Source organism: Asterias rubens, chromosome 19, assembly GCF_902459465.1.
Source record: "Asterias rubens chromosome 19, eAstRub1.3, whole genome shotgun sequence".
In the NCBI taxonomy this organism is placed as follows: domain Eukaryota; kingdom Metazoa; phylum Echinodermata; class Asteroidea; order Forcipulatida; family Asteriidae; genus Asterias; species Asterias rubens.
In genome coordinates this window covers 10,882,046-10,907,385 of record NC_047080.1, presented here as the reverse complement: position 1 = coordinate 10,907,385, position 25,340 = coordinate 10,882,046, and the positions used below count along the sequence as shown (strand labels likewise).

At 38.2% G+C, this 25,340-nt stretch overlaps 1 protein-coding gene and 1 long non-coding RNA gene across 2 annotated transcripts; one reads left to right on the top strand and one right to left on the bottom strand.

The window, feature by feature from the left end:
• The first annotated feature begins 1,946 nt into the window (after positions 1-1,946).
• LOC117303059 lies at positions 1,947-18,374 on the top strand. Its single transcript, XR_004520484.1, has 3 exons — positions 1,947-1,977; positions 15,423-15,514; positions 18,292-18,374. It is a non-coding gene; the product is annotated as an uncharacterized LOC117303059 (long non-coding RNA).
• LOC117303055 (cap-specific mRNA (nucleoside-2'-O-)-methyltransferase 2-like) lies at positions 13,601-25,218 on the bottom strand. Its single transcript, XM_033787109.1, has 18 exons — positions 25,133-25,218; positions 24,192-24,455; positions 23,454-23,621; positions 22,718-22,928; positions 21,938-22,089; positions 21,437-21,634; positions 21,166-21,286; positions 20,283-20,545; positions 19,738-19,917; positions 19,033-19,170; positions 18,322-18,423; positions 17,778-17,885; positions 17,268-17,425; positions 16,734-16,884; positions 16,331-16,429; positions 15,764-15,865; positions 15,091-15,175; positions 13,601-14,792 (listed from the first exon to the last, which is right to left on the bottom strand). The coding sequence occupies exons 2-18, from the start codon at positions 24,405-24,407 to the stop codon at positions 14,668-14,670; spliced, it is 2,577 nt and encodes an 858-aa protein (XP_033643000.1). The 5' UTR covers positions 24,408-24,455; positions 25,133-25,218; the 3' UTR covers positions 13,601-14,667.
• Between the last annotated feature and the right edge of the window lie 122 nt (positions 25,219-25,340).

The window sequence follows — 25,340 nt, the reverse complement described above, 5'->3', positions numbered from 1 at the left end:
ATTTCAACATGTCATCACTGAGCTGTAAATATAAAAGTAAAATTGTAAAAGAGTTGTCTGCTTTTAGCCTTGCTAACGTAGTCTGTATTTGGAAAAATATTAACTAAAGTTTTATTAAAAATATATATACAATCAATTGCAAATTTGTACATAATCTTTTTGTTGTATAACCAATAATGCTTTTAGCTGTAGTCTCTTCTAATAATTGTATTGATCATCGATCACATTATTTGTATGAGGTGTTGTCAAGATGATGTCATTTTGATTATGTTTGTTAATGTTTGTGTGTCACGACAATTTAATTGATTAATTCTATGTAAAATAAATTTCTAATTGGATAATAATTTGAGATTGTAGTATTGCGAAATGTACAAAGACGCGTTTTTCAGAGTGGTTCATGAACTAATTGTAATTATTCATATTTTGTGTTTTGCTAATAAAAGAGTAGTGTTTTGTATTTAAAAAGATACATCGATATTGGCAAGTTTTATTCAACAATTTAGAACCTTCGTGTATAACAAGTTTTTTTAATGGACTAATGGGAAATTTGGGCAAGTTAATTTTAAATAGGCGTTTAATGCCCCATAATTTGAATATGAGAAGCGTTACTGTCAATAATGTTTCTCAGATTGTTTTCAAATTACTGATTCTTCTTCATTCATTAATTCGCTCTGGATTTTCTGGCGATATCTCAAAAACTTGACTACCATTTAAAATGTTCACAGGTTTGGTTGTATACAATCTACATTTTAAATAAAATTTAGGATTAAAACAATACTCGAGCAATTCCAAAAACCAATGTAGCCTGGTCTTAAAGGCAGTGGACACTATTGGTAATCACTCAAAATAATTATTAGCATAAAACCTTACTTGGTAATGAGTATTTGTATTTGCACACATTTATTTCATTGCTGCCCTACATTTAAACTTACACATTTTACAAAGTTTTATAAGTATATTCAAATTATGAGTAGTTTACAGTATTACTTAGTATCTTAGGATATGAAAGTTTACAATGATTTAGATAGTTATATATTAGGAAGCTTTTAAAGTAGGACAACAATTAGGTTAGGGTGAAGCAGAGGCTTTTGTGCCTTAAGTAATGGGGAGAGGTTGATAGTATAAAACATTGTGAGAAACGGCTCCCTCTGAGGTGGCGTAGTTTTCGAGAAAGAAGTAGTTTTCCGCGAATTTGATTTCGAGACCTCAGATTTAGAATTTGATTTCTCGAAATCGAGCATCTTAAAGCACATTTTCCTGTGCCATGGGGTGTTTTTTCTTTCATTATTATCTCGCAACTTCGACGACCGATTGAGCTCAAATTTTCACAGGTTTGTTGTTTTATGCATATGTTGAGATACACTAAGTGAAAAGACTGATCTTTGACAATTACCAATAGTGTCCACTGTCTTTAAGTATATAAGCCTTCCCCACCCTTCCTTTTAAAAGCAATTCCCTGTTCTCAGAATGACCAAAGTGTGGAATGTGAAATTTCATACATTTTTCAACACAGGCCTGTTTATTTCTAACCGGTGAATGCATCGCAAATAAAGAAATATTGTTTATCTCTGGTGGTGCTGTAGATACTGTTCCAAGAATCTCTTTGAATCCCAGTGGGCGTATAACTGCAAAAGGTTGACAATACCATCAATCAATGTTGGCCTACCTCCTAAACCTTGGGATCTAATTTCACTCGGACCTTTTTGTCAGTAGCTAGTTTGAAAGGCTAGGCCTTCCAAAGTTTTAAATTACTGTGTGCCCTGTTTTATCTTTATTTGCCTGGCATATGGTATTTGTATGGGTAATTTATTTTCAAAATCAGAAATGCTTTTCCGCATCCGTACCCTGGAATATATGCCCCTCTTGTTTATGCTGGAGAGGGTGGAGTTCGAAGTACTCCGGGGACGAGTCTGACTGACGAGCGCCACCAACCGCTCGAGGACATTCAAGATGGAGGACTCGTTTATGCGCCAAACGGTAAGTCATTTAAATTCTTTGTAAGAATAGTGAAACTTAACTCATTTTACATTTACAATGCTAAATTGTGCTTCCTAATAGTTTATAGGTCGGGGTGTGCTTGTAAAGAGAGTAACATGATTCGAACATTCAACGAAATTTGGTACAATTGAGTCGAAGCGGGTGCAGTTAAAATGCACGTGCATCTGGTTTTTATGACCCGCGTACTATAACGAAGCACTGCCGTATCAAGTGACCAAACAACGGCTCAGTACTGGCCTAAGTGATCCAAAGAGAACGTGACCACCTCTTCAGAAGAATAATTAACCCTGTATTTTGACCGTATGTATCATGGGTCAGAATGGTTTTCACTATTCAGTCTTTTAAATCAATAAAGCCCCACTAAGTAAGCCTAGATAGATGGCCGATACTTTTCTGACGTACATGTAAATTACCGTAGACTACTACTAGGCCTTACGTGTTGTGCAAGTTGTGTTCGGGGACATGGGTAATATTTAGGTCTGGTGCAAAATGCTGAGTGCAGCCGGCAGCAGTAATTTTGAGATGGAGGCGTGTATTTTTTGTTTTATCACATTGCAAAAGAACTTGAATTAAAAAAAAATCACCGTTGGCCAGCTTACATAATGACAAGAATCAAGGATTTAGGCCTATGCGACGTTTTTTTCTATGGTACCGTATATATACAATATTTGGTTGATGAGTTTGATATAGGGCCTCGGTCCACCATAATAATTATACCTTTTTTAAGTGCGTTTTTGTATTCATTCTTTGGCCCCATGTCTTTCATCTCGGAACATATTGTTAGGCCTTATTATTTTTTTCTTCTTGTAATTTTGTACACCTCCATTTCATTTTGGTTTCATTTTGTACTCATTAATTTTTTTTCGCTTGGTGACTTAATTGTTTATTTACGTTTTTCTTACATTAATTTGTGCATTATTATGAAATGTTGATCTAAGTGTTGCATCATAAATCGTTTATAATTATGTTTACCTTCTTGACTGTGCATCACAGACTATTAATGTGAAAAATACCCCATGATCGATAGATCTACTAAAAATATCATTGGTCTTTTGTGTTTATAATTATTTGAATATTAAAGGCAGTGGACACTGTTGGTACTCAAAATAATTATAAGCATAAAACCTCACTTGCTATTAACGGGTAATGGGGAGGGGTTGGTAGACATTGTGAGAAACGGCTCCCTCTGAAGTGACTTAGTTTTCAACGAATTTGATTTCGAGACCTCAAGTATATAGGTCTCGAAATCAAGCATAATATGAGAGCATACAACTGCGTGTGACAAGGGTGTTTTTTGCTTTCATAGTTATCTCGCAACTCCGACGACCAATCAAGATCAAATTTTCACAGGTTTGTTATTTTATGCATATGTTGAGATACACCAAGTGAGAAGACTGGTCTTTGACAATTACCAATAGTGTCCATTGTCTTTAAACATACCTTTGGAAAAGCTTTGTGCAGCATTATGATATACAAGAAAGTATCTCAAAGTAAACTCGAGAATTAATATACAGGAAAATCATGATTAAAATGTAGGCATGCATGGTGCAGTTTTTTGCAGTTATAAATCCTTTACATTGTGCGCTTTCTGTCTGGTTTTCTCCAACTGAGTGGCAAAACTCGTAAATATCACCACCAAGATATTTCTGTTTGAGCAATAGACCTTTATCACGGTGCAGCCATCTTGAATTTCTCCCATTGGTATCAATACTACCAAACCGAGGCTGAAAGAACAAACTAGTCTGGGCCCAATTTCATAAAGCTGCTTAAGCACAGAATTTGGCTTAAGCAAAAAAATACTTGCTTAGTAAAATCAGATTACCGGCCAAGACTCCACTCAATTGTTATGCTAAGTAAACAACAGCTAAATACTAGTCACAAGCAATGTACATGGCATGAAATTTGGGCCAGTAAAATGTGTACAATAAGCGAGCTATTATCGTGCTTAAGCAAATTTTTTTGTACTCATTAATTTTTTTTTGCTTGGTGACTTAATTGTTTATTTACGTTTTTCTTACATTAATTTGTGCATTATAATGAAATGTTGATCTAAGTGTTGCATCATAAATCGTTTATAATTATGTTTACCTTCTTGACTGTGCATCACAGACTATTAATGTGAAAAATACCCCATGATCGATAGATCTACTAAAAATATCATTGGTCTTTTGTGTTTATAATTATTTGAATATTAAAGGCAGTGGACACTATTGGTACTATTATTATTATTATTATATCAGCATAAAACCTCACTTGCTATTAACGGCTAATGGGGAGGGGTTGGTAGACATTGTGAGAAACGGCTCCCTCTGAAGTGACTTAGTTTTCAACGAATTTGATTTCGAGACCTCAAGTATATAGGTCTCGAAATCAAGCATATATGAGAGCATACAACTACGTGTGACAAGGGTGTTTTTTGCTTTCATAGTTATCTCGCAACTCCGACGACCAATCAAGATCAAATTTTCACAGGTTTGTTATTTTATGCATATGTTGAGATACACCAAGTGAGAAGACTGGTCTTTGACAATTACCAATAGTGTCCATTGTCTTTAAACATACCTTTGGAAAAGCTTTGTGCAGCATTATGATATACAAGAAAGTATCTCAAAGTAAACTCGAGAATTAATATACAAGAAAATCATGATTAAAATGTAGGCATGCATGGTGCAGTTTTTTGCAGTTATAAATCCTTTACATTGTGCGCTTTCTGTCTGGTTTTCTCCAACTGTATTGAGTGGCAAAACTCGTAAATATCACCACCAAGATATTTCTGTTTGAGCAATAGACCTTTATCACGGTGCAGCCATCTTGAATTTCTCCCATTGGTATCAATACTACCAAACCGAGGCTGAAAGAACAAACTAGTCTGGGCCCAATTTCATAAAGCTGCTTTAGCACAGAATTTGGCTTAAGCAAAAAAATACTTGCTTAGTAAAATCAGATTACCGGCCAAGACTCCACTAAATTGTTATGCTAAGTAAACAACAGCTAAATACTAGTCACAAGCAATGAACATGGCATGAAATTTGGGCCAGTAAAATGTGTAAAATAAGCGAGCTATTATCGTGTTTAAGCAAATTTTTTGCTTAAGCATCTCTATGAAATTGGCCCCTGGTTCCTAATTGCAAGATGATTATTAGTATGCATAATTGTTATTCGATACGAGGAACATGACCAAGATGGATGCAGCATGATAAATTGCTATTACGGATGCCCAGAGTGTGTGGTGTGATTATGTTCCATAGTTTCTGTTGTTGATGCAACTGTGGTGGCCGGTTCCACGCGATCTTGCCACGGGTGGCCATGCAGGCGAAGGCAGCCACGGCACACCATTTTCCGGACTTGTTTCTGGAACCGCTCGTACGTGAAGCAGTAGATGACAGGGTTGATGAAAAAGTTTACTGCCACAACAGCTGCAACGATAATGTTCACTGAGTTATCAACGAAGCTTACGTTCACACCAAGATTGAATAGCAGGTAGTTGACTTCGGTTGGTATCCAGCATACGGCAAAGAATATAGCCACTACGAGTAAAGTATTAGTGACATTTCGGTTTGCTTTGGACAACATATTCCGAGCATCTTGGTTCACATCGTCCACTCTGGCTCGGGAGCGCGTGTGAAGCTCAAAGATGATCTTCGTGTAGGCGAAGATGATGACTGAGAGAGGAAAGACGAGTTCCACTCCGAAGAGACAGACTCCTCCAAAAGCCTGCAAGGCAGGGCTGGACCAGGATAAGTCACACGTCGAGTCGTTAAGTTGAAATGTAACGAGGACGAGGTGGGCTTGAGTCACCCAGCCACACACCCAGGTGGAGGCCATCATGAACTTGAGTCGACGGCTTGAAAAGAGGTCACGGTGACTGACTGGCTTGCATGTTGCAAAATAACGCTCCAGTGATATGGCGACTAGATTGTATGTGGACGATACAAACATGCTGTACTGAGGCCAGTCTGACCACCAGAGCTTGCAATACAAGGAGCCGGGGATGCTGTTCGGCAGCCACGATGCAGCCAGAACCTGACGGAGGAGAAATACAAGTGCCGACAGGAAATCCAAGATGGATTGATGGATGATGAGCTTGTTGGTCGGAGATTTGAAGACTTTTGGGTATCGCAGCATGACCAGGCAGACGAATGCATTGCCAATTATCCCAAATAGACTCAATGTGACAGACACATAGTGTGCAGTGTCTTTGCTATCATCAGAATTGTTTGGTGGTTTTACAGCTACCAAAACACTTGAAACAGTGGACGACTCCATCAGAGTGTAGGCCCTACGTGAAAGTGAAAATTAGTCACAAATTTTCTTGATTAGGCTTTGCGTGGTGGAGACTATCAATGCTTTTGTCCACCGAGTTGTACCTGCATCAGTTCGTTTATCTAATTTGCCTGGTCGTTTTATATACTATTATGTTTAGGTATCGAAGTGAAACTGGATTACTGTTTTTTGTGTGTCCCAGATGAAGTTATTCAATGGGACTGAAACAGAGGAGTTTTTTTTAATACTTTACAAATTGTCGCCGGTTATTACAAGAGTCAGTGCTGATAGTTTCAAAGGTGCATCATATTCGTCAAAATAACTGCTGCTTCACTTTGATTGGGTTCCGATATGTACTTCTGCTCGTAGTGCTCTTGTTGCGAAGGAGGAGACAGGCGGTGCTCTCAGCGAACCCTCCACACGACGTAGGCCTACTGTACCACGGAGGACGGGGAAATCAAACGGTGCGGATGAGTCGATGTCGACGGAGGAATCTGCACCCGGTGACTGGTCCAGCTGTCGTATATAGCGTCACCACTTACCGAAAGAATTGCATCCTACGTTCACGACTTGAGTCCACGGACACAAATCATCTTTTATGCAGTCTTACGCCCCTCCTGATTGGTCACAAATCTCATTAGCATAATACTGAGTTAAACACTTCCTCCCACTCTCTCTCTTCGATAACGTTTAGCGTGTGTATAATAGGCAAATCCTGGGGCATCTCTATTTTTTTGTCTTCAAAATTAGCAACGAGGGGAGGAGTTTAAAAGCGTAATCAAGTCAGTTTTTTAACTGTAAATAACGGATAATTTAAATTACTCGCTGGCAGTGATGTCAGTCACTCTGTTTAGTCCGAAGTATTTGCTCTGTTGCCATGCTGAACAAAGAAGTGACGTGAGCAAACCGCCCTGAGATTTGGTTAATCAAACAAGTGCTTTTTATTTAATTTGCATCAGGGATTAAAAATATTCATTTTGGTTTTAGCCATTATACACACCATTTTGTGTTATCACTGTTATACTCGGTATACTTTCCCGAGTTCTGTGAACAAATCACAAGATAACTCGAGTGGGATTCGATCCACGACCCAGTGCAATTCTAGAGCAGTGTCACCAACTAGTGCTATGATAAAAAAAATGCATAGATTGAGTTTGTTGGAGATTGGTCATTCTTAAAGACTGTGGACACTATTGGTAATTGTCAAAGACCAGTCTTCTCACTTGGTGTATCTCAACATATGCATAAAATAGCAAACCTGTGAACATTTGAGCTCAATCGGTCGTCGAAGTTGCGAGATAATAATGAAAGTAAAAACACCCTTGTTACATGAAGTTGTGTGCTTTCTGATGCTTGATTTCGAGACCTCAAACTCGAATTGAGGTCTCGAAATCAAATTCGTGGAAAATTACTTCTTTCTCGAAAACTACGTCACTTCAGAGGGAGCCGTTTCTCACAATGTTTTATTATATCAACCTCTACCCATTACTCGTAACCAAGAAATGTTTCATGATGATAATTATTTTGAGTAATTACCAATAGTGTCCACTGCCTTTAACTGGAAAATCTAGCCTTTTTCAGTTTGGTGAATCTTGCCGTATATTTCGCCTTGATCGATTAGGTTTGTACAAGATACTCTAAAATTGCATTTTCGATTATGAGGCAAAGACCTACAGTACTCCCCTGACTTGAGCAAAGATTCGATTATTTTGCCCGGTTTCTAAAAAATGTAGGCCTTTGATCGCACGCTCGACTGAACAATGCAATTTGAAAGATTTATATGGTAAGCCGGGGTAAGCGCATGCTTCAAGTCTCCAGCTCAGTAAAATCAAGGTTTTATAATTTTAAAGTCTTATTTTGATAACTCTAGGCTTGTTGAAGTTCAATTTGGGACAAAAGGGTATTGAACAAAAACTGGTACGGATTTTGCAAACTAATAAACATGCACGGCATTGGTGGAAATAATGACCGAATAAACATCGACTGCGAAACGGGAACTTTCAGTCAATATTTTTTCCATTTGATTGTTTAATTATTGTAATTATCTAATTATATAGGCCTGTTTAGAATGAGTTGATTCCATAGAAAACAATTTCAGTATGACCAAAATTTAAAATTCAGACGTCTTTTAGCAGGAAACACGCATTCAAAACCCCCGGGTCAGGAAATTGACCCGGACTCTGAGGTCACGCGGCAAGGCAACTTTGCAGGCAACTCGGAGGCAACCAAGCATGATACAGGAACACTTATCTTACGATTCTATTCTTGGAGAAAACTACGTCACTTCAGAGGGAGCCGTTTCTCACAATGTTTTATTATATCAACCTCTACCCATTACTCGTAACCAAGAAATGTTTCATGATGATAATTATTTTGAGTAATTACCAATAGTGTCCACTGCCTTTAACTGGAAAATCTAGCCTTTTCCAGTTTGGTGAATCTTGCCGTATATTTCGCCTTGATCGATTAGGTTTGTACAAGATACTCTAAAATTGCATTTTCGATTATGAGGCAAAGACCTACAGTACTCCCCTGACTTGAGCAAAGATTCGATTATTTTGCCCGGTTTCTAAAAAATGTAGGCCTTTGATCGCACGCTCGACTGAACAATGCAATTTGAAATATTTATATGGTAAGCCGGGGGTAAGCGCATGCTTCAAGTCTCCAGCTCAGTAAAATCAAGGTTTTATAATTTTAAAGTCTTATTTTGATAACTCTAGGCTTGTTGAAGTTCAATTTGGGACAAAAGGGTATTGAACAAAAACTGGTACGGATTTTGCAAACTAATAAACATGCACGGCATTGGTGGAAATAAAGACCGTATAAACATTGACTGCGAAACGGGAACTTTCAGTCAATATTTTTTTCCATTTGATTGTTTAATTATTGTAATTATCTAATTATATAGGCCTGTTTAGAATTAGTTGATTCCATAGAAAACAATTGTCAGTATGACAAAAATTTAAAATTCCTGTAGCATTACTTCAGACGTCTTTTAGCAGGAAACACGCATTCAAACCCCCCGGGTCAGGAAATTGACCCGGACTCTGAGGTCACGCGGCAAGGCAACTTTGCAGGCAACTCGGAGGCAACCAAGCATGATACAGGAACACTTATCTTACGATTCTATTTTTGGAGATGGTTGCCTGTAAACTGTCTGACAATTTACCATTAGTGTGAGATGAACTCTTAGAGTGTGACGGATGTGCACTTGATATGTTTGAACTTCAGTTTGTTCCATCATCAGCAGGTTCATAAACCAATGGAGGGAAAATTTCTTAATTAAGAAAAATCACATACTTGCCCCTTGTAGACGTCACTTTTATTGACAGAATTGACGGTCTCTTTAGTAATCCAACTTGACCGTTTGGGCTGTGTTTGACAAATTACACACTTTATTGGACTTGATTGCAGTCAAACGCCACTCTCTTTGTTGTCAGGAAAAAGTGTGATTTTCTCATGATTAAAGTTTCAATCTGAAAGCTCACTGATAACTACTTCTTACGTTGCTGTCCTCATATAAATTGAGCACAATTACCTTTTGTATCGATTGCCACAATCGAAATAACAGGTTAATTTCTATAACAAATTTTCCTTGATTTCACTCAGTTATTTTTATTAGCATAATAGTCCAACAATGGCTATCAAAACAGGATTTTCAAAAAATTGTTGACATTTTCTCCCCCAATTTGTGAAAAAAATTGTTCCAGATTTTACGAATACATCGCATTATTACACGCTTCTCTCAAAGATTGGCTTAAGGTGTGTATTGAAAATAGAGGATTGAATTTAGTTGATTTATGATATATTAATATAAATCGGAGACGAACTTTCCCTTTAATTGCTGACATTTAATTGTGTTGATCCCTAATCACGGTCTGTTGACATAGTCGTGTTAGGGAATGATGAAAATTGGCCCTTAAATTGGTCCCTATCATCCAATGGCAACAACCAGTTATTTGTTCATCCCAATTGACTTCGCTATAATAATATCAATTCTCAAAGACTATGAAAAACTTCTTTCAAGCTATATCAGACTTCTCATTCATTCTGGGGATGAAGTAGTTCAGCTCCCGTAAGGGAAAACAACTAGAAACGTCTTACAGAAAGGTTACTATGGTGTTTCTGGATCTAGATTAAATAAGTTTTTAGATAGATAGATAGATAGATAGATAGATAAAATGGTTTATTAAAAAACTGTTCTCGCAGCACAAAGGCTGAGTTACAACAATTTTACATAAATTTGAAATAAATTTAAACTTTTAATTAAATTTAACATTTGAAATTTAAAAACTTTGACTTTAACCCACGCGAGGTTAATGTTGTTGTTGCCTAAGTCAAGGAGAACAAGTTGTTTGCTCTCAATTGGGCCTATCATAAAAATATTTCTACATATTTTTAAAGCAAACTTTGCTCTTCTGAAGGTCTGCACATATTAGGCATTAAAACATAAATTAAAAAGTTCAACAACCATTTTGGCAGACTAGCTGTTTATATTTTTGTCAGTAGGCATATTTTGAGGGTTTACAGTATCCAGTCGACTCGATCTCCTTACAACAAGATCGCTGGGACTGGCAATAGGAATATTGTAAAATAAAGAGGACAGCAAAACAAAGAAACACAAAGCAGAAATGAGATTCGGGACTTCAGAATGATACTCTTTATAAGCAGATTCTCTTCTTAAAAGTGCTCTTTAATTGATGACCCAATGCCCAGCAATCATAGGGATTTGTAAACCACGGCACTGAGGTGTGAAGTATTCATGAAGCCGCGAGGTTAGGTCTTAAACTCCAAGAATTTATCATGTTTGTTTGCGTTGATATGAGAAGGATAAACTATCAAAATAAAAAATAAATACTTGTTGACAATTGTTTTTATTTATAACTAATTTGTGACTTGGTTGAGGGTTATCTACAGTCAGCCTGCAGACTTACAAGGTTTTCGATGACATTTTGGAGGGTATACAAAAATACTAGACAAGAAGCAAGCGAGGGATTTACAGGGAGTACCTGCACTCCATTTAAAAACTTGGTCCATCTTAATATCCACCAAGTACTTGAGAGGTGCAGCGAGTTACCCATTAAAGAAGGAGACAAACAAAACACCATCAATAATGCACGTGGTGCACAGCGGATATGTTTAATTTGATTTCGTAAATCAATTTAAGGCAGGCCTATGGTGGTGGAAAGGAAATTTAAATTCATTTAAGATAAATGGAAACACAAGCGTAACATATCTTGATTTTTTTTATACTGCAAAACAAAATAAAATATACAAAACTCAAATTTAGTTAATGAGTGAGATGTCACAATAAAATGTCCATATTATACATGTCCATATTATATATACGCACTTAGTGAGTTGTCATAGGAACGGTAATTAATGTCCACGTAATAAAATAATGTGCACACATTAATTTAGCAATAATTTTACCCAGCGCGAACGCCGCGGGAACGTGCCACAAACAATGTTGACATAATTGTTTCCTCGTATCTATAACGAAATTAATTATTTGCATCATCAGGATCGAAGAATAATGTCTCTATACCGTTGCATGATGGGGCTATGTCTATACAGATTGACATGTTGAGACTTGCTTGACAAGTTAATAATCTCCACCTACTCAATGTCAAAAAATGTATCCTTGTGGAGCATAATTTTCTTCTTTCCTTTGTCCCTGCACTTTTCCCATAAACTGTACACACATTTTCTTGCTGAGCACCCCGGTCTTTAGAGTTCCCCTATATATGGAGTTCTTTTGTTTTCAATTTTTGTTTTGTCTTTTGGTTTGGAACTCACTTAACGTGAAAGAGTGACCACTTGTTTTGTCCTCAATACAAATTTTCAAAGTGCCATATGGCGGACAACTCTTTTTGGAGTGAGAGCGGGTACTTTCAACTCATTCAGAGAAACTTGGGAAGTTCGTTCCGATTTCACTCAAAAAGAGTGACAGATTTGTTTTGATTTTGTTACATACATTAAGAAAGTTAGGTAGCCTACCGAAAATGAGCAAGAGGCTCTATTTATACATTCAGCATCATCGATCAATGCAAGGTGGAATGTTAAGTACATTCTCCTTATAATTCGTTAATTCCGCATTGAGGCTCACTGGATTGCATCTCCGGTCTTGATAATTCCGCTAATGGAGTCCTTTTGTTTTCCATTGTTTTTGTCTTCTTTTGTTTTGATTCTCCATAAAGTGCCACGCCGCATGTACATTCTTCATTCTTATTTCAACATCGAGGCTTAGTGGATTTGAGTTCCGATCAATTAAACTAACTTTCCACTCTTTTGCCCATATTCACCATGTCTGCTGCGTTTCATGTTGCTGTAAAATCTGATCCCCAAGTAGGCCTACTAGCTTTGTTAAAGCCATTGGACCCTTTCGGTAAACAGTGTTGTCCAAGGCCCACACTTTGTGTACCACAACTTCTATATCAAATAACAAACCTGTGAAAATTTAGGCTCAATCGGTCATCGGAGTCGGGAGAAAACAACGGAAAAACCCACCCTTGTTTCCGCGCGTTTCGCCGTGTCATGACATGTGTTTAAAGTAACGAGAATTTATATTGTTTTGCTGTTTTCTCAAAAAGTAAAGCATTTCATGCAATAATATTTCAAGAGAAGTATTTCACCATTGCCTTCTGTAAACCCTGTAAGTTATTTGTAAATCTGTGAACTTTTATTTATTTTTTTCTGAACCGAAAGGGTCCAATGGCTTTAATGAATACATGTCCTGTTTGAAGTATATTGTTCCTTAGACATCACAATCAATACATCAAAGTACTTTAAGACAGTGGACACTATTTGTAATTGTCAAAGACCAGTCTTCTCACTTGGTGTATCTCCACAAATGCATAAAACAACAAACCTGTGAAAATTTGAGCTTGATTGGTCGTCAGAGTTGCAAGATGAAAAAAAAAACACCCTTGTCACACAAAGTTGTGTGACTTCCTTTCTCGAAAACTACGTTACTTCAGAGGGAGCCGTTTCTCACAATGTTTTATACTATCAACAGCTCTCCATTGCTTGTAACCAAGTAAGTTTTTATGCTAAAAATTATTTTGAGTAGTTTCCAATAGTGTCCACCGCCTTTAATGAATACATGTCCTGTTTTGAAGTATAGTGTTCCTTAGACATGGCAGTCAATACAACCAAGTAGTGAACAATAATTGACCGACGGATGCACATTGCAGATTTAGGGTAGTTGGGTTGATGTGAGCAAGTCTAACAGTAGTTCATGTTTTTTAGGTAATTTATGTTTGTTATTTGCATTACGTGAATTTTGTCTTGAAGAGTAAACTAATGTAAGGATGACACATTATTTAACTGCAAAAAGTTCAACTGCCACTTTTATTCTGCCTTTAAATTGCACTAAAAAACTCTTTAATCGAAATAAAGATTAATAATAAACGTGATATTGTAATATTTGTTCTGAAAGCATGTATATAAACACAGTAAAAACACCAGGAGTGGGTGAAAATGAATAGATGTAGATAATAAACATATATATATATATCACATCGGTGTCAAAACCTGCAAAAACTAAAAACTGGGTATTTTTGCTGAAATAAGAGCTTTTAAACAATACAACAGTAAGGTATTGTTTAAAAGCTCTTCTTTATTAGCAGGGCATTACTTGAAAGCTCTTCTTTCAGCAAAAGGTGTTCTAACCATAGAATGTTTAAGACGTCACATCTCACTGACATCATCACTGATGTTTCAGGCGTCTTTGACTTTTAATGCTTTTTAACTTTTTCCCAGAAGTGACGCTCTTTTTGGATTTTATTAACCAAATTTTTTGTACACACACAAAATAACTTGAAAGGTCGTGGCAATATCTAAGCGTTTCAACTAAAAATCAATCAAAACTAAAAAAGTAAAGACCAACAAGAACAGAAAACCAGTGGTTAAAAAAAAAAAAAAAAAAAAACATCTGTTTTTTTTTGGTCTTTATTTATTTATCTTTCATAGATGACGTATATCAGCTGCTAATATTTCAATCACTACCAGTACTGACTTTATACACCAGGAAAGCTTTTGCTTAAAATAAATTATTTTTATGCAGATGATACTGGTCCATTGTGGTCCATACTGGTCCAAACCGGTCCAAACTAGTCAATACTGGTCCACTGGTATGTTCTGGTACATCATGTCCATGCTGGAAAAAAATGGTCTATACTGGCCCATGTAGGTCCATACTTGTCCATACTGGTCAACATTGGTACTTATTGGTCCATATTGTTTGATGTTGATCCATTGGATTCTGTACCAGTCCATCTTGGCCCTTCTTGGTCTATACTGATCCATACAGGCCCCCTTCTAGTCCATACTGGTTCATACTGGTTCATACTGGTTCATACTGGTTCATACTGGTTCATACTGGTTCATACTGGTTCTTACCGATCACCTTGGTCCTTCAGAAACGCTGCTGGTATCTTGTCTCTTAAGCTCTAACTTTATAAGAGAACTGGTTACTGCCTCAAGGAAGTTTCCATTAAAAGTCGACAGGGCGTTATTGAACTCCTTTTCTGCAATCATAGCAACAACAAAATCAGTGAATTTTAGAATCTAAAAGAATCAAAGTACAACACAGCAAAATAGAAACTCAGTTCTGTGGAATCACCAGTGTTAGGGAAACCCGCCAAAGCGTAAGATATTTTTTAAACAGTTCTAAGAGGATGATTTTCTTGTAACTTGAGAAATAAAAGTCCTTTGTACTAAATGAAGATTGTTCCAACATGAGCCTGCTTTCCCAAGCGAATCAATACAATTTTGAAACTTTGAGAATTAGGGGAGAAGTGGTTTCGAGTCAAGACGTTTACATACCACAAAGTCTGGACTGAGGTAAAATCTGCAGAACATCCGAAGTGTTGTTGACATCCAGCATGGATGAATATACTGTCCAAAGATGCTGGAATAAAAATTATAAAAACAATAGTTATACCAAAGAAAATTTGTTTTGATATCAGAAAAAAACTACAAGATAAACTCTTGCTCTAACCCTTCCATTTCTGCATAGCTTAAAGGTGCACTCTACTGATTCGAACCGCGTAACAGGTTATTTCATATAATTAATAAAGACAATTTAAAAGGTGCTGTTGAATCTCACAATTTCTGGACAATTTTATTTATCAAATTCTTATCTTTGACCCCTTCAGGCGTTTCTATATGAAGCTTGAGTGATTACCCAGGCCCGAGAGGCCAGCCTGCCTTTCCCCAATGTTCACTTTGAGATACAAGACAGTGCAAGGTAAGAATTATGTTTATTTACTGTTCACCAAAAGGCTGAATAGAAGGCAACCTGTAACCCTATCCATCGACCCCCCCCCCCCCACCCAAACTGTCAAAATCCAACTGCTGTTGTGCTTGACTCTGTTGTATCGAGGACTGCATTTTTTAACCGAGTTTGTTAAAAACAAATTTGGAAACTATTCTCATCACTTGGGCACCAGTTATTCCTGCCACAAAGATATTTCATATAAATTATTAAATACATTACCTTAATCAGTGCAGGATGAGCTCCCATGAACCCTTGGGCAAGAATGATGATGCTAGGTGACTTGGAAGATTTGATGAGACCACCAGCGGCAATCAGGGTAACCTGGAACAAAAAAACATTCCTTATAATTTGCCCGAGACTTCATTTGTAATCCAACATAATACATCCGAGCAGTAGAAAATATTGCAAAAAAAATTTCTACAAAGCAAAAATAAACAGAACACTGGTTACAGATAGTGTACGTGACATGTTTTTTTTTCGCTGGTAACTTTGTTCTTGTGAGCGTAATTTTGTTGTGCTTAAGCAGCTCTTTAAAATTTTTTTGGCCGTTTAATTCCATGTTAAGTTTCCATCAGTCCTTGGCCCAACATAATCAAACCTTGGGCCTGGAGTGGTCTGAATTATAGTATTGAATGGAGAATGAAATGTCCAAGAGGATGATCAACAGACCAACAAATTTATCATTTACAACAGCATAAACCTGACCTGAAAGTACATCATGATCAGGATTCAAGTCAGGATACCAGACATATTTTCAACATTGAAGAACATGATCACTAACATTACCTTTTGGAATGTCTTATGGATGACATAGAGTAACCCAGCGCTCAGTCTAGTTAAGATGCTTGGAATACGGAGCATCAGTGTGCCTCCTACAGAAAGAGCCTGCAAGGAAAAAAAACACAAAAATATACAAATATGTTATTGGAACTTTTTGGGAAAAGCTTTGAGAACCCAAAGGGAAAACGATTTTGGAAAACAACAAGATCGCTATAATTTGGAAAATCTTTATGAATTTTATGAGAACCCTTTAAGAACCCTTTCGGAAAAGCTTTCAGAACTCTTACGAAAACTTTGAGATTCCTTTGGGAGCCTTTGGGAAACCCTCCTAAAATCGGTCATCACTTTTTGGGAAACCTTGGAAAGCCCTTACGGAAACATTTATTTAGCTGTTGAGGTTTCAACTTACATGAATTGCTAAAATGGTACAGGCAAGAAACTGGAGTTTGGCATCCAACTCGGCAAGACCTGGTTTCCCATGGTACAGTGATGCTTTAGCACCAAGGGAACAGTCTGCATACACCATCGCTACTTTGGAATGACTGAGTGCATCGCAACATCTGAGAATAGAATAGACAAGAAAATGAAAGATTACTTTTTAAAAGGAAACTCTTAGTATAATTGTATCAACACTAAGAGTGAATCACAAGTTTGAATCACAATCACATCACAAACACAATGGGATCAGGGAAAATTTCTTCACTTTGTGAAATTGATTTTTTCAAAAAATATCATCCTTCAGTTTATGGGATTTGAGGCATTGCATGGTGATGGATCACTGTATATTTAGTTTGCGGTAACACCATGGTATATCTACTTGCCAGGTAGATTATGTTCTTTTGAGAACTTGTCTCGCTATATATTCTACTGATGTGAAGTAGATTTTATTTTTTTGTGAGACTTCTCTACTGTCGCGAAGTAGATATTTCGAACAATCCCTTACTTTTTTAAGACTGTCCGATCTCTGAGGTGTGAGACACTGATCGGAGAGACGGACATTGCTGACTGGGTCACTTGGTTGTCATCATGATGCTGTTCAGTGCGACTTCTTTCTACCATCCGCACCATGAGGTCTGCTGACGAGATTGTAACAAGACAATCCTGTAGTACAGAGAAACAAATATATCAATATCAATTTTTTTTTTTTTTTTTTTGGGGGGGGGGGGTTTACCCATTTACATTGATGTGTGTTAGCACTGTATACTCAGTACTAACCTGAGCTCTCTAAACAAAAATCACAGTCTGGATATTACTTGGGTTGGATTCGAACCCACGACCTTTGCAATTCTAGAGCAGTGTCCTACCAACTGGACCAGAGAGATTGCCCGGTAGCTACAGGCAGTTCGAGTCCTATACTTTAGCAGCAGGTACCGCAACGACTTCATAAAAAGGTTTTTGCATTTATCAATAGATGATCGAGACATGTTGTAATTATTTCATGTAAATGACTTACACTGAAGCTCCATTGCTCTGTCTTCATGAGATGCTGCAGGAAGACGTCTCCCTGTGACTCAGTCAGTAAACACAGACAGTTAACCATTCCACTCTCACCTCTCGAAATCTGTTTATGAAACGGAAAAAGTTTAACATTTGAAGATTTCAAATTTAACAATAAATTTGAAAGGACAAATTGAAGAAGATCAGAGCAAACTGAGTCGCTAACCATCAGTTCTTTTCAGAACCAACACTACTCAAAAGAGATATTCAAATGGTGCTACCGCAAACCTCTCTTAGTTATCCTTCCACTATGCAAAGTTTCAAATCCTACTATCATTAAATTTGTTGGGTGGTACTTGTCCTGCCTACTACTGCGCCTTATAACCTCTTTCATCTTGACAATTGAGCTCAGTGTTCTCCAGCTATTTCTAAGACCTGCAATATGCAATTTGAAAGTTGTACAATCAAATCACAGTAGAGTGTTTAACTTCTATGATTGTTTAACCAGTTTTTGTATATTTCCTCATTAGGTACATGTGACAATCCTCTTCATACCATACCCTGGAGAGTGTCATCCGATCTGCTTGGATGAAATTCAGAGCTGCCTGCTGATCGCGTCTCAATACAACCTCCTTCTCAGAGTCATCCTCATTGCTTTGAACCTGGGAAAGAGAAGGACAAAAATAGAGATGATACAATGGAATGCAGATTAGAAAGGTGAGTATGCAATCTTAAACTCATATTGAGGTTTATCACGCTGTCACCATCTTGGTCATGTTCCTTGTTTCCAATGACAGCAATGAATGCTAACATGTGCGCATGGCACCAGACTATTATTTCGTCCAGCCTCAGTTTGGTTACATTGATACGTTGGAATGGAGTAAAATCAAGATGGCCACACTGTGATACAGGGTCTATTGAGAAGTTGCATTATGTCATTGAAATGCTACTCATCAATAGTAGTACTACTCAATCATTGGCATATTAGAAGAAAATAAGTACTTTCATTGTTATTAAAATGGTTTATAACGGTAGAACTACTCAATGAACTGTGTAAGTACTCGTTCTGGTACTCATAAATTTAGTTTTGTTCTGTCATTGAAAAGGTACTCATGAGTAGTACTCTTCATTAGTGCATGTATTTACTCATCATCAACTCTAACTTGTATGTGTTTATCATCAACTCTAACTTGTGGTACACAATTTACGTTTAAAAATTATAATTACTTGCGACGCTTGTGCTGTACAAATTTAAGTATCAGTAAACTGACCTGTGAGTTTGTGCATGCTAAGTTCCAGTCATCCAGTGACTCGGCCAGACAGAATGATGAGCTTTGGATTGACGTCAGCTTCTTACCAACTATCACTCTCCATGTAGACACCTCACCTGGCATTAACTCCTCGATATTCTAAGTTTTTATTCAAGAAAATGGCATTGTCTTGAAAATTGTTGTCAAAGTTACAATTGTGATTGGGGTGAATGTATGAATTGTTCAGTTAGCAGTAACAGCATTTTTGTAGATTTGTAGATTTGTTTCTATGAACTTGTCTTGCTATAACTATTCTACTGCCGCAGAGTAGATTTTGGATTTTGGGAGAATACTGAAAAGAATTGTCCTGCTCGTTAACTAGTACCTGGACGGAAGGTAGGAAAGCGGCTGTGATTACTACTTTTGCATAGTGGATTGTGGAGTCTTTTGGTATTAACTTCACTGCTGCGGATTGAGTTTCTAGTGGTCTCCACTAGCCTGCTATAAACTTACCAGAGTAGGATGTGAACCTTTGACCTAACGTGCTGGTGCTATTCTAACTGAGCAATTTAGTCCAAACAATGGGGGTCTCCCTAATTGGTCAATAACTTTGCAGTGACACAACATGATCTTTCAAGCAGTCACGGTTTTTCTTCAAACTACTTTGAAGCACAAGAGATTGTTTTCAACTGTCTCCTCAAGTTTATCTTCATTACGGCAGCCTACCTGGATTGTCTGGGTGATGACCTTTGACCCCGGCTCCATGATGGAGAGCTGGTCATACTCAAAGCTGAGTCGTTGAATCCAGTGTCCGCTCTCCTGTTGATGTCTCTCGAAGAATGTACCATGAAGTCTCTTGGTGGAAGTCTTGCTGAACATACCCACGGCTGCTCTGGTGTTCTTACCCTAAAAACAGAAAGATTTCACAGCACTGTATACTCAGTACTTTCCCGGGGCAAGTGAACAAATAATCCACAAGTATTTTCTCGAGTGGGTTTCAAACCCATGACCCAGTGAATATTCATTTACAATAACAATCATTACCCCAATCACAACTACACAGTTGCATCTGGGTGATGGGAACCAACTAGAAAAACACCAAATGCCAGACTTTTCTTTAGGTACCTACACTCTAACGACTCGGCAAAAGAAACCCAAACCATGGCCCAGGGAACCAGCAAGGAGCCTCCAGGGGTCTGTTGTTGGTCTGATTTTTGATTTGGTTTTCTGCTTTGTTGATATGCCGTCAAAAAACTATTCTCTCCTCATACCTTGGACATATCTGAACAAATCTTCTCCTGTTTCCTGATGCTATGCACCGCGTAACGCTCTACGTACACTTGACAGCAACATTCTCTGACTTGGGTCAAGTGGTGGCGCTCTTCATCAGACATCGTTGGGTAGAGTGAAATGTTTTGCGCGATGGTCTTCATTTGGTAATCCTTGAAGATGGACGTGCAATTGCGAAGCTGGGAGAGAAATGAGAATGGGATATCGGATGGTGCGAAGAGAGCTTGAAAGGATTCAGCAGGACCTGGAAAAATATTTGGAGGCACAAATTTTACTTTGGTGAACTTCTAAAACTTTACTTTGGAGAACTTCTAAAACTTTATTTTCAAGAGCTTCTAAACCCTAATTTCTTACCCTTGGTTTGGTTCAGATGTGTTTAGTACATTTAGCCATTCATGAGTCAAGCATTCACAACTTACAGTTAGGAAAACTACAGATGCAAGAAAAGTGTGACAACCAAGTCCCAATTTCATAATAATAATAATAATGACGCCTTCTATAGTGCAGGTATCCACAAAGAAGGTGCTCATGGCGCTTGCTACAATAAAAAAGTTCCCTCTTGGTTGTCCTCCAGCGGTGCTTACCACCTCTGCTTACCACAGATATTCTGCACTAACATCCCTCAAAAAAAATTTGCATTACAAGGCTTTGGTAGTGCAGCATCAAGGGTTTGACAGGCAGCTGATCACGCCACCCAAAAATTGTTTAATATCTCTTGTTGGCGTTTTGATAGAACAATGACGCACTTATCACTCAAGTTCAGCAGCCATTCAACCACATTTCCCCAAAACATGAACAAATTTACAAACTAATTCAATGAATAATTTTGTTTTTCAAACATAAAAAATATTTATTATAACTTACCAAATTTACTGAGTAACCTTGGCATGTATGTCTCTACACTTTGCTGCCCAAGGAAACCGAGACACACAACGTATACCTCAGAATTTCCAGATTTACTTGTAGCTGGTTTACAAACATGAACCTAGAACAAATTGAAGAAACAGTCAGCTGTTTGTTTGTAGAGCCTCAAAATGGGAACAGCAGTGAATAGGAGCATTATATACCTGTATCTTTTTGTTTGCCAAAAACAAAGCTCCCAAGTCTTCAAAGAAAATAAATTCTGAATCCCTACCTGTTGGAATGTACAGTTGAGTAGATACATCAAACACGCAGTCTGGTGCTCATACAGAGTAAACATCTTCAAAACGAAGGTCCCACCCGCTGCTAAAAGCGTCATTGCCGTTATGACTTCACAGTAATGGAGCTGGGAGACGACAATCTCCTGCTCGGCAGGGTCATTCTGGCAGTTGATGCTCCCATCGGCTGTTACCTGTAAAGAGGCGGGACTAGTTATGAAGATCATACAGAAAATAAATTGATGGCTTTTAAATCTGAAAGTTTAAGTTTGTTCAAATGGATCTTACTTCTTCTAGCATTGTGACATGTGTAAGTCCACACACAGCATGTAAGGGTTTTCCTTGGAATAATTCGTTGTTTTTTTTCCTCCCACACCTAAAACTAAAAATTCCTTCCTTATCTTCTTATTTTCTCCCCTTGAGTACTTGGCTACACAACCAGAATAATTGAAATGAAATAAAACACTAAAGTGTCCAATCCACAAATCTAATATTACCAGTTGGACTGATTTGGTCTTGAGCCGTTCTCTCAATGACGTCAGATTGTCAGGGTTCATCAAGTCACCGGTGTTGTCGTCTCCGAAGAACCATCGGTCTTGTGTTTGCAGGATGAAGCGATCGTCAGCAATCATTGCATCTGTACTGTTTCCTATAGGAATGAAAGATTTTGCAAACTAAAAGGTGGAAGTGTCATGGCCCAGCGGTTAAGAGCACCGAATTCAAACTCTGGTGTTTCTGATCAGCAGAGTGTGGGTTCGAATCCCCAGCCGTGACACTTGTGTCCTTAAGCAAGACACTTAACCATTGCTTCGTCCTTTGGATGGGACATAAAGCGGTTGGTCCCATGTGTTGTGTAACCCATGTAAAAGAACCCAGTGCACTTATCCTGGCTGTGGCTGCTCAATGCGCTGTAGCACTTTGTCAGGTGCTACATAATGGGGGCTCAGAATTCATAACTTTCAATAACCTCTCTTTCTGTATAAATGTATGTACTAAGGCGCCTTGAGTACCTTGTTGGTAGATACGTGCGCTATATGAGACTTCAATATTATAAGGTGTCTTCAATAGCTTAAATTGCTGTTTGCTGTTTTGTTAAGTTATTTCTGTTTCCTTCAAACATGATGTAACAGCCTTAGGTCCATTGAAAGAGTCATGTGAGAAGAGAACGGGTTTGCCCTGGTGTGTCTGGCAGTGTTAGCAGTAGATTGGAAAGTTTGTTATCAGGAAAGTTTTGGCCGAATCAGATTGAGTAGGCAGCTGTGTCCCAGTAAAGTTACCTTCATAATACGGATTGAGTGTTGTGGCAGTCCAGTTCCACGTGAGGTTCCTAAGTCTACCATGCCTCTTCATGAAATGATTCAAGCTGGTAACGAATGCCCCTGGTGCCTCACATAGATGTACTGATGTGAATGGCTTAGCTTCCTTGGCGTAGAGCCCACGTTGGATGATGTCGTACGATGACAGAATCTCATAGAACTTACACCACGCCTGCGTCAAAGTTTTAGAAAAGGGATAAAGTATCTTGAAGATGGATATAAGCAGCATGGGGTTGTAGGAGAGTGGAGAAAGTTTGAGGAAAGTTCTCAGTATGCAGGAGTAATAAAGTACACGCTTTATAAGAACAAAATTTATATATGTATATAAGGGTGGGGGCAGGTGACTTTTGCAAGACCTCCTAGCTTTCTTCTTGATATCCAAAACAGCAAATATACATGTTTCTAGAAATCGGACAGGTTTAGGAAACTGGTTAATTGTATCTTCCAGGTTAGCAGAAACTGAAAGTGAATACAATTGTTGAGATCCCCCTTCCAACACACTCCGAGTTCTAACTTCAACTCATCATGAAATGATGTGTCAGGCATCATCTTTCATTCTTGAAGGAGCATATCGATTGCCCTCTTGAAAGGGGCACTTCTATGATGAAAATGTAAATTTGAAACCTTTCAAAGGGCACCAAGACAGTTGCCGTGTGTGCTGGGGATTAATTCAACGTCTCTGTTTTCAAGGACTAACCTGTGTGCAGAGCTCTGCCCATACATTGCAACGCAGATGAGGAATGACGAGGGCTGACCGATGTGTGAACGAGGTGTGCTGGTGCCAGGCTCGGATCTCCTTGTCTGACAGTTTGCACTTCAGGTCGTTCAACTCCGCTTTGTAACCAGTTAAGATGGGATCCCAGTCCTGAGATAAAATGTTTTGATAAATAATTCTTTAAGTATTTACAACTAAAGAACATCCCCTGTTCTGATTTGACCAGAATCTTGTTAGGTTTCAAACCTTTTTAGAATTAGTATGCAGTACAATATTCACAACCCTATATACATGCCATATAATTCCAGGTCTTTATTTGCAATAGACCGATCCATTAAGCTCCGCCCCATTGCGTATTGACCAATCACAACGCAACGAAGGTCCAACACCAAGGTCCGACATGCGTGCGCGTATGCTTGGCGTGCACGGCAGATTGTGCAGAAAGGCATTGGAGAGGCTCACGTGTTCTTTCTCACACGTGCGTCGTGGGCGGAGCCGAATGGATCGGTCTATTGTTTTGTCTAAATTGTTTTTACAGTTATTCTCCGACTTTGAATCAAAGTTACAAGGCAGTACTGCGGACCCCCTACTCTACTCCTAGAACTATAATGTTTGTTCCGCTATCGTCTCCATGAACGGAGACAATATCGGAACGAACAACATAGTTCTAGGAGTACCCCTACCCCACCTCATTGTCCTAGAACCTTGATCTATACACACCTTCACAACAGGTGCAGTGAAGAGTGTTTCCGCTAATGGCAAGGCCCACACCAGCCCCCTGTCTGGCTTAATAAAGGCAAACTTCTTCTCAAATAGAGCTTGGACTTCACTCTGGACTCTCGGGCTATAGGCAGCGACTGGCTTGACAGGCTGCTTTGGGCGAGCATGGTGACTTGGTGGTTGAGATTTATATTTCTTTTTGTTGGATCGAGGCATTTTTTGTTTCTGTCTGTCCAGGAGGAAGCACTCTTGTCAGCTGTTTCACTAAAGATTAAACAGTTTGAACACTAATAAATATATTTAGAAGGTTTTGTCATAGATTTGTGAGACTTTTACAGTGATGAAAGTGTTTTCATGAATTATTATATTCATAACTGCTGTTAACAGAAAACAATCCATCCAGAGATCAAAGGTTATGACTATCACATTGTCAATAGCAACCCAACAAAGAGGCCTAGCTGTGAAAATCGTAACCCCATCATCCTGACGATTACAACTAACCCAAAAGCATGATGGAGTCAAGCTGTTACTATTAATGAGAAACGGCATCAAATTTATAGTTCAATTGATTAATCAATAATAGTATAAAAAAATGTATTTTTTAAGACTGCAAAACATCATAGAGTTTTAACATGACATTACACATTACTTACCAGTGGTATTGGGGCTATGTGAATTTTTTTTAGAAGGGTCCTATAGTCACAAATTATCCGTTTTTTTCTTTTTTTCTTTTACGATGAAACTTGAAAGTAACTTCTGGCGCCCGCATGGTCATGCAGCAGGAACAGATCGCTGCACGATAATCATATTGGCAGTGAATCACATACGATCCAAACATGATGGGGAAATCGATGGGCTCAAAACTCTCTCCAGACCTCGACTGTGGACGCAGGAAAAGTCACAGAAAAACAAGCATACCTTTTTCAAAAACGTGTACTCACCCTGTAAAAACTGAAGTTACCGAAATAGAATTAAGAATGGGAACAATCTTGACTACATTACATGCTCTCAACAGACAGCAAGACCCACTTTCTACCAATTATTTTGATATTGTTTATTTATATATAGCGCCCTCTATTGGCAAAGCAAAGTTTGCTTTTCAGATTCGGCTCCAAGGTATTCCACCCCCTCCCCCACACTTTTACAAAA

Excerpts from the sequence above, each read along its gene's own strand:
- LOC117303055 (XM_033787109.1), bottom strand. The coding sequence starts at position 24,407 with ATGCCTCGATCCAACAAAAAGAAATATAAATCTCAACCACCAAGTCAC. Across the intron at positions 22,929-23,453 it reads GGGCAGAGCTCTGCACACAG|GCGTGGTGTAAGTTCTATGA; the intron begins GTTAGTCCTTGA and ends ACTTTGACGCAG. Across the intron at positions 16,885-17,267 it reads GATCGGACAGTCTTAAAAAA|ATGTTGCGATGCACTCAGTC; the intron begins GTAAGGGATTGT and ends TTCTATTCTCAG.